Genomic DNA, 12,704 nt, shown 5'->3' with positions numbered 1-12,704 from the left:
AATTTCAGAACATTCAAGACATATCCATTGTCTACTTTTATATAAATCATTAAATAATTTCAAATCTGTAAAGAGATTGTCAAAAATAGTTCTTAAAGACATTTATGTTTGTGTCTCTTCATACCAACTATACAGAGGCAAAAATATAGTCTTTATATAAATACATAATTGACTTAAAATGGCCTATGGACACAACTTGATACATATGAAAAACTTCAATTTTGTGTGTTTCTATCAGGAGAAAACAACAACAAACCCAACACCCTTACGTAATAAAGTTGAATAGTTGTCTTTTTTGAAGCAAGGGAAAAAGAGTATACTTTTTCTGGTTTCCTTTTCTTCCCATGCTCCAAAACTTTTAGATTTGTTCCATTTTGAAAAGCAGACCAAAAGTAACTGAGTTCTAGTAGGCCGTGAGATTAAAAACAGATGAGAAAGGATAAACAATTAGATCTCCTAAAATGGAAGTCATATTCGGTGTTTTGATCAACATTTTGTGTGTGTGTAGAGACAGAGAAACATAAAAATAAATGCCACAGCAAATTTGAAAGCTGTTTTGAAGTAGCTCTCATTTCACAGGTGATGAACTACCTTAAAGCTGACAGGAAGAAGGTAGAGAGGGTAAGTGGTTGAACAGTCTTGCTCTATCACAGTTTTGATAATCATAGTGTAGTAACTTTGTGGTTGTGAGAATTAACTTTGAAATAAGTGAATGTGTTTTGCCAGGAGTTTCTGATAACATGTAAGATTAAGAACTTTGAAGGGAGCAGCACAGAATGCATAGGAGTTTTTATTGCTAAAACTGACTAGTGCTAAGGCTTCCAAAAAGCTCTACAGACACCTCGTTCTTAACTGTTTTAGAAATGCATTAAATATTCTGAATTTATTGCAGCATTTATGAAAGATAGAAGGTAAAGAGATTTTGCAAGTTCAGATCATATACAAAGTACCTCTACTATTATCTGTCAGGATTAATCCTAATCTCATGCCTGCTAGCACTGAGGGGGAAGGGAAATATAACTACATGGAAAATTGACATTTTGAGGTAAGGAAGCTTTCAGAGTGCCTATCTCTAGTAGGCCACATTTTCCTACTCCAAATAGAAACTTTAATGTCGCCAGCCAAGCCTCATTCCCTTGCCTGATAAGCTATTTCTCAACTATGAATGTAGATTAATCCTCTTTTAATAAGCCTTAACTCAAGCCCAGATAATCAGAGTATAAAAATGCCATCAAATCTTTTAGCTGTCTTAGGATGGTTTTGTCAAATAATTTCACCAACGGTTTAAAACCTATGCATGAAGTGTTTGGTATTTCCTAATTTGCTCACTCATTAAATTATTTACATTTACTGAGTTTAATCAAATCTGTCATCCTCAGAGGTAATATTCATAAAATAGAACTCACCCCTTTAAAACTGTGAAAGTTAGTTTACTTCCATTAAAAAGTTGATAACTTAAAAATTATTGATAGAAATACAACCAGCATTAGTTTGAAAAGCATCATGCGGCTTCATGAAGATCATAATATGATATACAGAACCCCTGTGAAAGCTGCATGGCTCTATTCAAACCGTATTGTTCACTTTTCTATTCACAAACACCATTAACACATACAATCAAACATCTTCTCTAGATTCAAAAATCACCTAATATTTTCTGCCAAAATGTCTTCATGATTCTATTTCATCCTATAACAACTCAGGTAGTGAATCTTTTTGGCAGTCAGGAAGCTCACATGCAATGGCAAGAACTGTTACTACTCAATGAAGATCAAGATAAATAACATTGCATGTTATTCTAGAGAAAAATAAAATGATTTCATGTAGAATACGAGACAGGGGAATACGTTTCTCTTTCTAGTTGCCCATCTGTGAGCCACCAGCAAACCTTTCGTGCGTGTTTGTGTCTGAAGAATTTAAACAAAGAATAAATAGGAAAAAACTGAAATAGGAAGCTAGTAACTTTGCCCTGGGGAAATCGCCATGTTCTGCTCTGTAAAGAAGCAAAACTTTACATTCAGGCCAAATTCTCCTCTCAGATCCTTTCGCTGTATAAGTTTATATTTGATTCCTAACAGTTGCTTTTACAATCTAAGGTGTTGATCCACTAGTATTCTATGATCAATATGTTAACTCTTTTGAATCATAAGAAAAAATATCAACACTGAATAGCATGTCATTTCTTTTTACCTTTCTTCTAAGCATTCAAATATAATTTTCCATATGGAGATGGAGAGTCAAAGATTAACACGGTAAAAGTCAGTGGGTGAACTTTTGCCTATAGAGTGAGTGGAAGGCATCCTGTGAAGACTTGGATTTTCCCTTCTGCAAAGGATTTCTTCTCCCCAATAGTTAAAATCTTCCTTATGATGGTTAAAATCTACTTGTGATACTAAGAAGACTTGGAATGAAGTAGAAAAGGCAAGTACTGAAGTCAAATTCAACCTACTTTTCAATTCTACTTGGGAATTCCAGGGTAGCTCAGTTGGTAAAGAATCTATCTGCAGTGCAAGAGACCTGGGTTCAGTTGCTGGTTTGGAGAAGGAAACGGCAACTCACTCCAGTATTCTTGCCTCGAAAATCCCATGGACAGAGAAGCCTGGTGGGCTACAGCCCCTGGGGTTGCAAGAGTCAGACACAACTTAGCGACTAAATCACCACTTTAATTCTACTTAGGATCAGCATTATTAAAATGCATGTTTCTGAATTTATATGAATTGCAACAGATGTTGAAGTAGAATCTAAGATCACATTTGGGGTCTAAAGCAAATGAAGTCATCTTTTGTTATAAATTAAATACTGATCCCAATATAGACTTATGTTTCTTTGAAAAAAATTATCACTGGTGTCATAAATCAGTAAGAAAAATTTGAAACGATATAGATATTACTGTGTAGTAAAAAGTAGAAATATTAGACTTCTCATGTTCTGAGTAAAATTATATTGCTTTAAGCTTACCAGTTTTGCATTTCATTCTTGTAAAATTATAAGATTCCCACAGAAATTTCTGTGAAAACCAAAATACAAACAGAACCATTACACATAGACTACTTTCTCGATAACTTCTATAAAATACTTCACAGAAAATTAGCCCTGTATGAAATCTTTGTGCTCTTAAAACAGATCATTAGCTCATATATCAAATATCAGAAATTCAAACATGATAAACAAATACTACACTAAGCATGCCTATTTACAATCCTCATTTTCTTTAAGCTGTAGAAAGACAAGAATATAAAAATTCCAGAAGATGGCGGTTAGGATATTTACGGGGGGAAATGAGTAGAGAATATTACCAAGTCAGATATGCCGTGCTGAGTACCTGTAGTGTGGATTTTCATTTGCTTCTCACCTAGAAGAGAACAGCAGTTGCTGGAAGGCAAATTTCCAGCTGAAGGTGAATCCATTCTGAGAGTCAGCCATCTATCAATTAAGGATAAAGGTTCAGAAAGCCTGTTCTGTGGCTTGGCCTGATTCCAAAATATCTGAAGGGCATAGCACCTTCTGAGTTAGCAGTTCTTCTACAAGCAGATGGATATCAATCACAATGAGAAATGACAACAGGAAATGTGCTATTCTTGTCCAGCTCAAAGACCAACAGATATTTTCCAATCAAATGTAAAGAACTGCTGTTTTTAAAGAGAAGAAGAAAGAAAAGAAGAAAGGCTCTCTGACATGATTTTACAAAAAAACATAACTACTAATTATGAGAGTAATGCTATTTGGAAGAAGTGAATGAAAATCCTACAGAGGATAAAACTGCAACACTCCAAATATGGCACTGAAGTGACTAACACTGTCAGTCTATTATTTTCACTAAAGTCAAGCAAAGAGATAAACACAAAAAGTCTTTGATTTATATGAGCATGTCACAGAGATGAAACAGAACATGGTGAAAGTAAAAATAAAATTTTTTTAAAAAGAACATGGTGACTGACTAAACAGACAGGTAAACGGACAGTATCTTCAAGGAATGAAAGCAGGGGACTGGGCTGCAAAACAAGAAGTAACGTCAAAGTCTCATTCATGCTCATGACTCTGACACTCAGCAGTCATTGCCCACATCCCTTTCCAGGAAGATTCCTTCATTGGCAGGGTGATAAAGCACTCAGATGACAAAGCATAAGGAAGCAAGCATCAGCAACCAATAAGAAATGAGAATGGCACAGCAATAGCAAGTCACCAAGTATGGAAACCCTTCTGCAATGAATACACTAACTATCTTCTCTAGATCTAGGAATATATTCTAACCAGTAACTAACAAACATTTCTACAAGCTATCGTCATGAGCAGCAAATGTGATCATCAACTGATCATATTTTTAAATACTATTCAATAATAGGAAAAACAACCAAATGGATGTTGTTTGTTTCATTTTGAACTATTCTCAGAAGCTTGGATGCCTACAAGTTACAGCAGCTGATAAGCTTAATAAGTAACGAAGCCTCTGTCAAAATCACTTATGAAGACATTTATGCTTTTTATTAAAGTAAAAATTAGAAATAGAAGATGAATAAAATATCTCAAAGATTTTTAAAGTATATGTAGGACAATGATAAATTAAAACTGTTCCCGTGAAAATTCTAGAAAATGTAAAGTATTTGTGAGGCAATTTTTTTATCATTGTTAGAGAAAGTACTTAAAATGAATGCAATTCAAACTTTAACTGAACATAGCTTCATTGTCGAGGTCATTTTTCACTCACTGATGATAATTTTCTCTTTCTGCCTTGGATACATTTTGAAGGCCATAACTTTGGACATCCTTAAAATTCCTGTTCTGGATTCAAAGAAAACATTTTTGCAAACATGTAGAACATCTAGGATCTTATTTTTCTTCTCTTTCTTTTGCTTCTGTTTTTTCTTCTTTCTAAAATGCTCATTGGTCACTTTAAAATAGACATTCTATCTAAGTGACTAGTAAAACAAATCATGCCTCATTAGTTTCATCAATCCTCGTGAAATTTTTTGCTTGGTTTGTATTTTCCATTTGGGATATATTTCCCTTTGTAATCTGTATTGTAAATACAAAAAACTACATTTCAAACCCTTTCTCTTTTTTTCCTGAGCATTTTAGGAATGCTCTTGCCTAAATATACTTCTCAACCATGGTGTCATAGTTTGCAAAGTCTATGTGTGTGTGTGTTTGTGTTGAACTATTAAGAAAAATGGCTAATCACTTAATTGGTATGCACTCTTCTTATGCCTTGGAGATACAGGCAAAAAGATGATCTTATGGTCATAATGTGATATGATGAAGAGCAGTGTTAAAGCATGTTGTTTATAATGGTTTAAATCAAGCAAAAAACACCCCTTCATTCACTCATTCATATTCCATTTCATTCCTTCCCTTGCATTTTATCATATTTCTAGAGCTAAGACATTTTCTTAGCTGGAAATAGCCTCTTACCAGCATAATTACTGAGTCCCTTTCTCTTCTTTCTTCTCCAGTACAACCAGATGCTAAAACCCATCAGAATTACCCAGCAGGCACCACCAATACCAGCTATAAAAGCTGGTTGCTTCACAACATCAGTGATTTGCTCAGTTATGCTGTTATTGTTTTCGGTAATGACAACTTCATTTCGTCCCCCTATGGAAGAAACAATAGTGTTAGTGCTAGTAAATATTAAGACCAAAACCCCACAAAAATACATGCGTGCTACACCAAAGGCACAGAAGATTGTAACCTTCTTTGAAGCAGGTAATATTTGTTGTGTCCTGACCCTGTCACAATTTACTGGTAAGCAGATTTTATAAGTTTCAAAAGAAGAATCAAATCATAAGTTTGAAATGTGATTAAGAACATTGTGTTTTGTTTTACTATAGACAGATTCAGAATCACTTCTTGATTTATTGCCTCATATATAAGTACTAAAACAAGCGTGTGAGCTGAAATAATAATAACTTTTCTTTAGTTAGGTAAAGGATTTTGTAAGACAATTCTCATTTAAAAAAAAGAAAAGCAACTACAACATTTAAACCGGGTATTTGCAAACTACTTGTCCCCTACAGCACTGCCTAAAACAGATGATCAAAATATTTCTCTTAATATTTTACCAAATAATTTACCTTGATCAAACATACTTTAATTTTCTGGAAGGTATTGAAACTGCTATATAAAATAATGAAAATAACATAAACATCTTTTCATAGAGATTAGTATCTATAGTTAAAATCTCACAGAAAGATAAAACTTCTCAATGCCCTGAAAGTATCTGAAAATAATTTGAAAATCCACTTGAAAGCTGGCTACAAAACAACTTGAAAATCCATATGAAGTTAGATACAAAACAACTTGAAAGTTAATTCTAAGGTCTATGTAACAAATCATACATTTAAATCTAGACTAAGATTATTTTAGAAGTTGTCACATTTCTGACAGTTTAGCCCTCTCAGACATAATAAAGACAATCTCAATCCACGTTTTTAAACAGGTTTGGAAAAGGAGTACATCAAGGCTGTATAATGTCACCCTGCTTATTTAACTTATATGCAGAGTACATCATGAGAAATGCTGGACTGGAAGAAACACAAGCTGGAATCAAGATTGCTGGGATAAACATCAATAACCTCAGATATGCAGATGACACCACCCTTATGGCAGAAAGTGAAGAGGAACTAAAAAGCCTCTTGATGAAAGTGAAAGAGGAGAGTGAAAAAGTTGGCTTAAAGCTTAACATTCAGAAAACAAAGATCATGGCATCCGGTCCCATCGCTTCATGGGAAATAGATGGGGAAACAGTGGAAGCAATGTCAGACTTTATTTTGGGGGGCTCCAAAATCACTGCAGATGGTGACTGCAGCCATGAAATTAAAAGACGCTTACTCCTTGGAAGAAAAGTTATGACCAACCTAGATAGTACATTCAAAAGCAGAGACATTACTTTGCTGACTACGGTCCATCTAGTCAAGGCTATGGTTTTTCCAGTAGTCATGTATGGATGTGAGAGTTGGACTGTGAAGAAGGCTGAGCACTAAAGAATTGATGCTTCTGAACTGTGGTGTTGGAGAAGACTCTTGAGAGTCCCTTGGACTGCAAGGAGATCCAACCAGTCCATTCTGAAGGAGATCAACCCTGGGATTTCTTTGGAAGGAATGATGCTAAAGCTGAAACTCCAGTACTTTGGCCACCTCATGCGAAGAGTTGACTCATTGGAAAAGACTTTGATGCTGGGAGGGATTGGGGGCAGGAGAAGAAGGGGATGACAGAGGATGAGACGGCTGGATGGCATCACTGACTCGATGGACGTGAGTCTGAGTGAACTCCGGGAGTTGGTGATGGACAGGGAGGCCTGGGTTGCTGTGATTCATGGGGTCCCAAAGAGTCGGACATGACTGAGCGACTGAACTGACTGACTGACTGACTGAAGCAATGGCACCCCACTCCAGTACTCTTGCCTGGAAAATCCCATGGGCAGAAGAGCCTGGTGGGCTGCAGTCTGTGGGGTCGTGAAGAGTCGGACACGACTGAGCGACTCCACTTTCACTTTTCACTTTCATGCATCGGAGAAGGAAGTGGCAACCCACTCCATTGTTCTTGCCTGGAAAATCCCAGGGACAGGGGAGCCTGGTAGGCTGCCATCTATGGGGTCGCACAGAGTCAGACACGACTGAAGTGACTTAGCAGCAAGACTCATGGAATTCTAACGTTACTAATGAGTAAAGAGTTAGGTACTTATTTAATAGATGAATGAATTCAGAAACTGGAAACTAAGTGAATTCTCATATTAATATCTCATTAGTGAGCAAACAAATAATTAAAAAATAAATTGTAAGCAAAATATAAATGGCAAATTTCAGCCTATCATATCAAAGGAACATGTAATTCTCTTGCTTCAGTTATCCTGGCACTGTAACATACTGGAAACAGCAAGGTCTAAGAAGTTCCACACTTGAGTATCATCTCTGTCACTTCCTAGCTAGGAAAGCAGTGGGTTTATGTAGGGCATGTAATCTTCTAGAATCCCTGTTTCTGTTAGCTGGTGACAGTAGCGTCTATTTCATATATTTGGGAGGATCAATCCAGATGATGAATATAAGGAGTGGACTTCCCTGGTGGCTCAGCAGTAAAGAATCTGCCTGCAATGCGGGACACAAAGGAGATGAGGAAGATCCCCTGGAGGAGGGCATGGCAACCCACTCCAGTAGGTTGCCTGGAGAATCCCATGGACAGAGGAGCCAGGCGGGCTAGAGTCCCTGAGGTAGCAAAGAGATGGACAGGACTGAATGACTAAGACTTTACTTTTACTTTACTCCTACATGAGTGGGTCTTAAGTAACTCAGCTTTACCTGGGCCATAACCTGAGTCACAGATTCTAGTGTTCCTATGAACCTCTCTACATGTGCATGTGTGTGTGCCCAATCATGCGTGCATTGCTGGCAGATTCTTTACCATCTGAGTCACCAAGGAAGCCCCAGGTAGGAATATAAGTTGTTCATTATCTAGATGTGAGAGCCCTTCAAACCATAGGTGACTTGTTTACCAAGGTTTCACCTTTCTTCCAGAGGAGAAAATTAGCCTGTATCTCCCACCCTCCCTTGTAGTTGAGTGCCACAAAGTGACTGAATATTGGACAATTGTACACAGGCAGATGCATGGTATCTCTGGACCAATCCATGTACCACTGTGACAGCACTTCATACTCTTTTTCCTAAGGTGTTGGATAGAACAAGGGATCAGTTGTGGGATGCTGATCCTATGAGAGACGGTACACCATTGACTGGAAGGATCCACGTTTCATGAAAAACTCTATGGAGTAGAAACCCCATCCTGCATTCTGCAAACCCATATTAGACTGACTATGAATAACAAAGAACTTTTTACTTTGTTAAGCCAATCAGAATGCCCAATTGTTTGTTATTTGTTGTTCAGTTGCTAGGTCGTGTCTGACTCTTTGTGACCCTGTGGACTGCAGCACGTGAGGCTCCTCTGTCCTTCACTCTCTCCCAAAGTTTTCTTACGTTCATGTGCATTGAGTCAGTGATGCTATCTAACCATCTCATGCTCTGCTGCTCACTTCTTTTGCGTTCCATCTTTCCCAGCATCAGGGTCTTTTTCAAAGAGTCAGCTCTTCCCATCAGGTGTCCAATGTATTGGAAACTCATGTTCAGCAACAGTCTTCCAATGCATATTCAGGGTTGATTTCCTTTAGGATTGGCTGGTTTGATCTCCTTGCTGTCCAGGGGACTCTCATGCATTTTTTCCTGCACCACAATTCAAAAGTATCAATTCTTTGGCACTCAGCTTTCTTCATGGTCCAGCTCACACATCTGTACATGACTAGTGGAAAAACCATAGCTTTGACTATATGAAATTTTACTGGCAAAGTGATGTCTCAGTTTTTTAATTTGCTGTCTAGGTTTGTCTTAGCTTTCCTTCCAAGGAGAAAGCATCCTTGAATTTCATGGCTGCAGTCATCATCTGCAGTGATTTTGGAGCCCCCCCAAAATAAAACTTGTCACTGCTTTCACTTTTCTCCCTTCTATTTCCCATGAAGTGATGGGTCCGGATCACTTCATCTTCATTTATTGAATGTTCAGTGTCAAGGTTTTTCACTCCCTCCTATCAGCCTCATAAAGAGTCTCTTTACTTTCTCTTCAATTTCTGCCATTAGTGTGGTATTATCTGGATATCTGAGGTTGTTGACATTTTTCCTGACAATCTTGATTCCAGTTTGTGATTAATCCAGCTTGGCATTTTGCATGATATACTCTGGATATAATTTAAATAAGCAGGGTGACAACAGACAGCCTTGTCATATTCCTTTCCCAATTTTGAACCAGTCAGTTGTTCCATGTCTTGTTCCAGCTGTTGCTTCTTGACCTGTACACAGCTTTCTCAGGAAACAGGTAAGGTGATCTGATATTCTCATATCTTAGAGAATTTTCCAAAGTTTGTTGTGATCCATACATCAAAGGCTTCAGTGTAGTCAGTGAAGCAGAAGTAGATGTTTCTTTGGAATTCCCTTGCTTTTTTCTGTGATCCAAGAGATGTTGGCAATTTGATCTCTGATTCCTCTGTCTTTTCTCAACCCAGCTTATACATCTGGAGTTCTCTGTTCACATACTGTTGAAGCCTAGTTTGAAGAATTTAAAGCATACACTTACTAGCATGAGAAATGAACGCAACTGTACAGTAGTTTGAACATTCTTTGGCATTGCCCATCTTTGGGATTGGAATGAAAACTGACCTTTCCTATCCCAAGCCAGTACTGAGTTTTCCAAATTTGCTGACATATTGAGTGCAACATGTTAACAGCATAATCTTTTAGCATTTTAAGTAGTTCAACTGGAATTCCATCACCTCCACTAGCTTGTTCATAGTAATGCTTCCTAAGACCCAGCTGACTTCACACTCCAGGATGTCTGGCTCTAGGTGAATGACCACATCATCATTGTTATCCAGAGTATTAAGATTTTTCTGGTATAGTTTTTCTGTGTATTCTTGCGAACTTTTCTTAATCTGTTCTGCTTCTGTTGGGTCTTTATTGTTTGTGTCCTTCATCATGCCCATCCTACAACGTAATGTTCCATTGATATGTCCAATTTTTATATAGCCCAGTATTTCATTTCTGAAGTTTCTTTTGTGTTAATTTTCAGATTTAAAAATCATCTTTACCTGTGTAGTAAAATCTGGTTCATTTTCCTAATCTATTTGCTTTGAATCATTATACATATAAACATAGTCTAAAATGTATTTAAAATGAGCTCATATTCATATATGTTGACTGTGCTAAACACTAGCTATAACTAAAAAGAAAACACCTCATAGCACAATCAGAAAAGAAAATTTGTCCTTCATTTGTGTAAAAGAGTCATAAAACATCACATTGAATATAGTGGAATATTTATGTTGCCCAAGGTGTATTACTGTTTCTTGTATAGCTAGTACTTCTGAAACAATGTTGTCAGTTGAACTAATTAGAGCACAGATATGGGATGTGTGTGACCTGACAGTGTGTTGCTCTTTCAGACAAAAAACATATAATGAAATATAATGTCTTCCTCCCATTGGAGAGTAATGAAGAACCAAACTAATTTGTTGGACTAAAAATTAATTAGACACATCAGATTCGACTGTACCTATTACTGTGAAAGTTTGCAGCTGTTCCACATATTATTACCAACTATGTAAGGTAAGTGTGAAATGGCCAAATGATTATAGAAACAAGCTGTATTATTAAGCAAGAATATTGAGACTTTTAAGTCAATATAAGTTTATTATATGACATGGCTGTTTGATGCTTATATATGTAAATATATTTGGTTGCTTTTTTGTGTGTGCAGTTGCAAACAGAATTATGGATATTTTGATGTAAAAGTCACTTTAACAGTGGAAATGGCAGACAAAAGAACAATATTACTGCTAAGCCTGGGTGAGGCTGCTTATTATATTTATATAATATTTTAATTAAAAGTCCTTTTAATGTACCTTTCTGGAATAAAAGCTAAGCTGACAAGGAATAGATGAAACAGTACATTTTCTGGCATAAGACAAATCTAAAATTATCGGCCATAAATTACATCAAATGCCAATACATGATTTAATTAAAGCAAAGGGGAAATGAGGAAGAGCTTGAGTCACTTCAAGTGCTGTTTCCAGTACTGAGTAGACAATAGGGAAAGCATAAATTGAAAGAGAAGAGGAGATTAGCCATCACTAAATCACTTTTCAACTAAGGAATAACAGTTGTGTAGATAAGGTTATCAGACAAGATGTTAAGGTAGATATGTGGGAGTAATTAAAGAAACAATTAAGCAGTACAACAGTAGATATTAAAAAGAAATAAATCTTTCGAGGTCAAATAGCCTTTTTCAAATTGAATTGTGCATGTGTGTGTGTCTGTGTTGTTTGTATTTTTCATTTATTTCAAGTGGTGCAACTCTATTTTCTATAATTAGATCTTGGATAAGGTATATTTTATCCATATAAAGAGGAGATAGAAATATTACTTATAATTTTATTTTTATTTCATATAAAAATCTAAAAAGTTGTATGATACATAAACAAATTACAAGGTACTCATTATCCACTTGATCACTCAATCTTTTTAAAATAATACAAGAGTATTTATTTATTAGCAAAGGTAATAGAAAAAAAACCATGAAAGGGAAATATAGATGTTTGATAATCCTATTGGCCTTTGATTTAGAAAAATTACATTCAGTCAAACTTTTTATATGTATATGCTAGAGGAGCAGTGAAAAATATGCTTTGCTTACTTATCAAGGAGCTGTCATAGAAAACTACACCTTTTGAAGTATGTTAGTTGCTCAGTTGTATCTGACTCTTTGTGACCTCATGGACTGTTGCCCATGAGGCTCCTCTGTCCCTGGGATTCTCAAGGCAAGAATACTGGAGTGGGTTGCCATTATTTTCTTCAGGGGAATCTTTCCAACCTAGGGGTTGAACCCGGGTCTTTTGCATTTCAGGCAGATTCTTTACTGTCTGAGCCACCAGGGAAGCCTTTCAAATATGTTTCATATTTTTTAAGTGAAAACTTACTGCTTTATTTCTTAATAATATATTCTAAATATTATTTATAAAACATGTAGAAATAAGAACGCATATCTATATCTAAATCTATTAAATCCTTTGGGTGTACCTGTATTTCCTTCTTATTCCAATTTACTTTAGAAGATCTCAGAAGGGCCAAGATTATAGGCTTCCCTTAGGTTAAGAAATTAATTCCATCTGTATGA

General features: G+C 36.2%; 1 protein-coding gene across 6 annotated transcripts in view; it reads right to left on the bottom strand.

Moving 5' to 3' along the window:
* Positions 1-12,704, bottom strand: part of ROBO2 (roundabout guidance receptor 2) — a 660,838-nt gene that overhangs the window by 59,801 nt on the left and 588,333 nt on the right. For all 6 annotated transcript variants that reach the window (XM_018053546.1, XM_005674776.3, XM_018053521.1 and 3 more), the window contains exon 18: positions 5,410-5,592. In XM_018053546.1, coding sequence (XP_017909035.1) covers positions 5,410-5,592 — 183 coding nt within the window. The remainder of the gene's footprint in view (positions 1-5,409; positions 5,593-12,704) is intronic.

Source organism: Capra hircus, chromosome 1, assembly GCF_001704415.2.
Source record: "Capra hircus breed San Clemente chromosome 1, ASM170441v1, whole genome shotgun sequence".
In the NCBI taxonomy this organism is placed as follows: domain Eukaryota; kingdom Metazoa; phylum Chordata; class Mammalia; order Artiodactyla; family Bovidae; genus Capra; species Capra hircus.
Note: the sequence above shows the minus strand (reverse complement) of the source record. Positions and strands in the feature narration are given on the sequence as shown.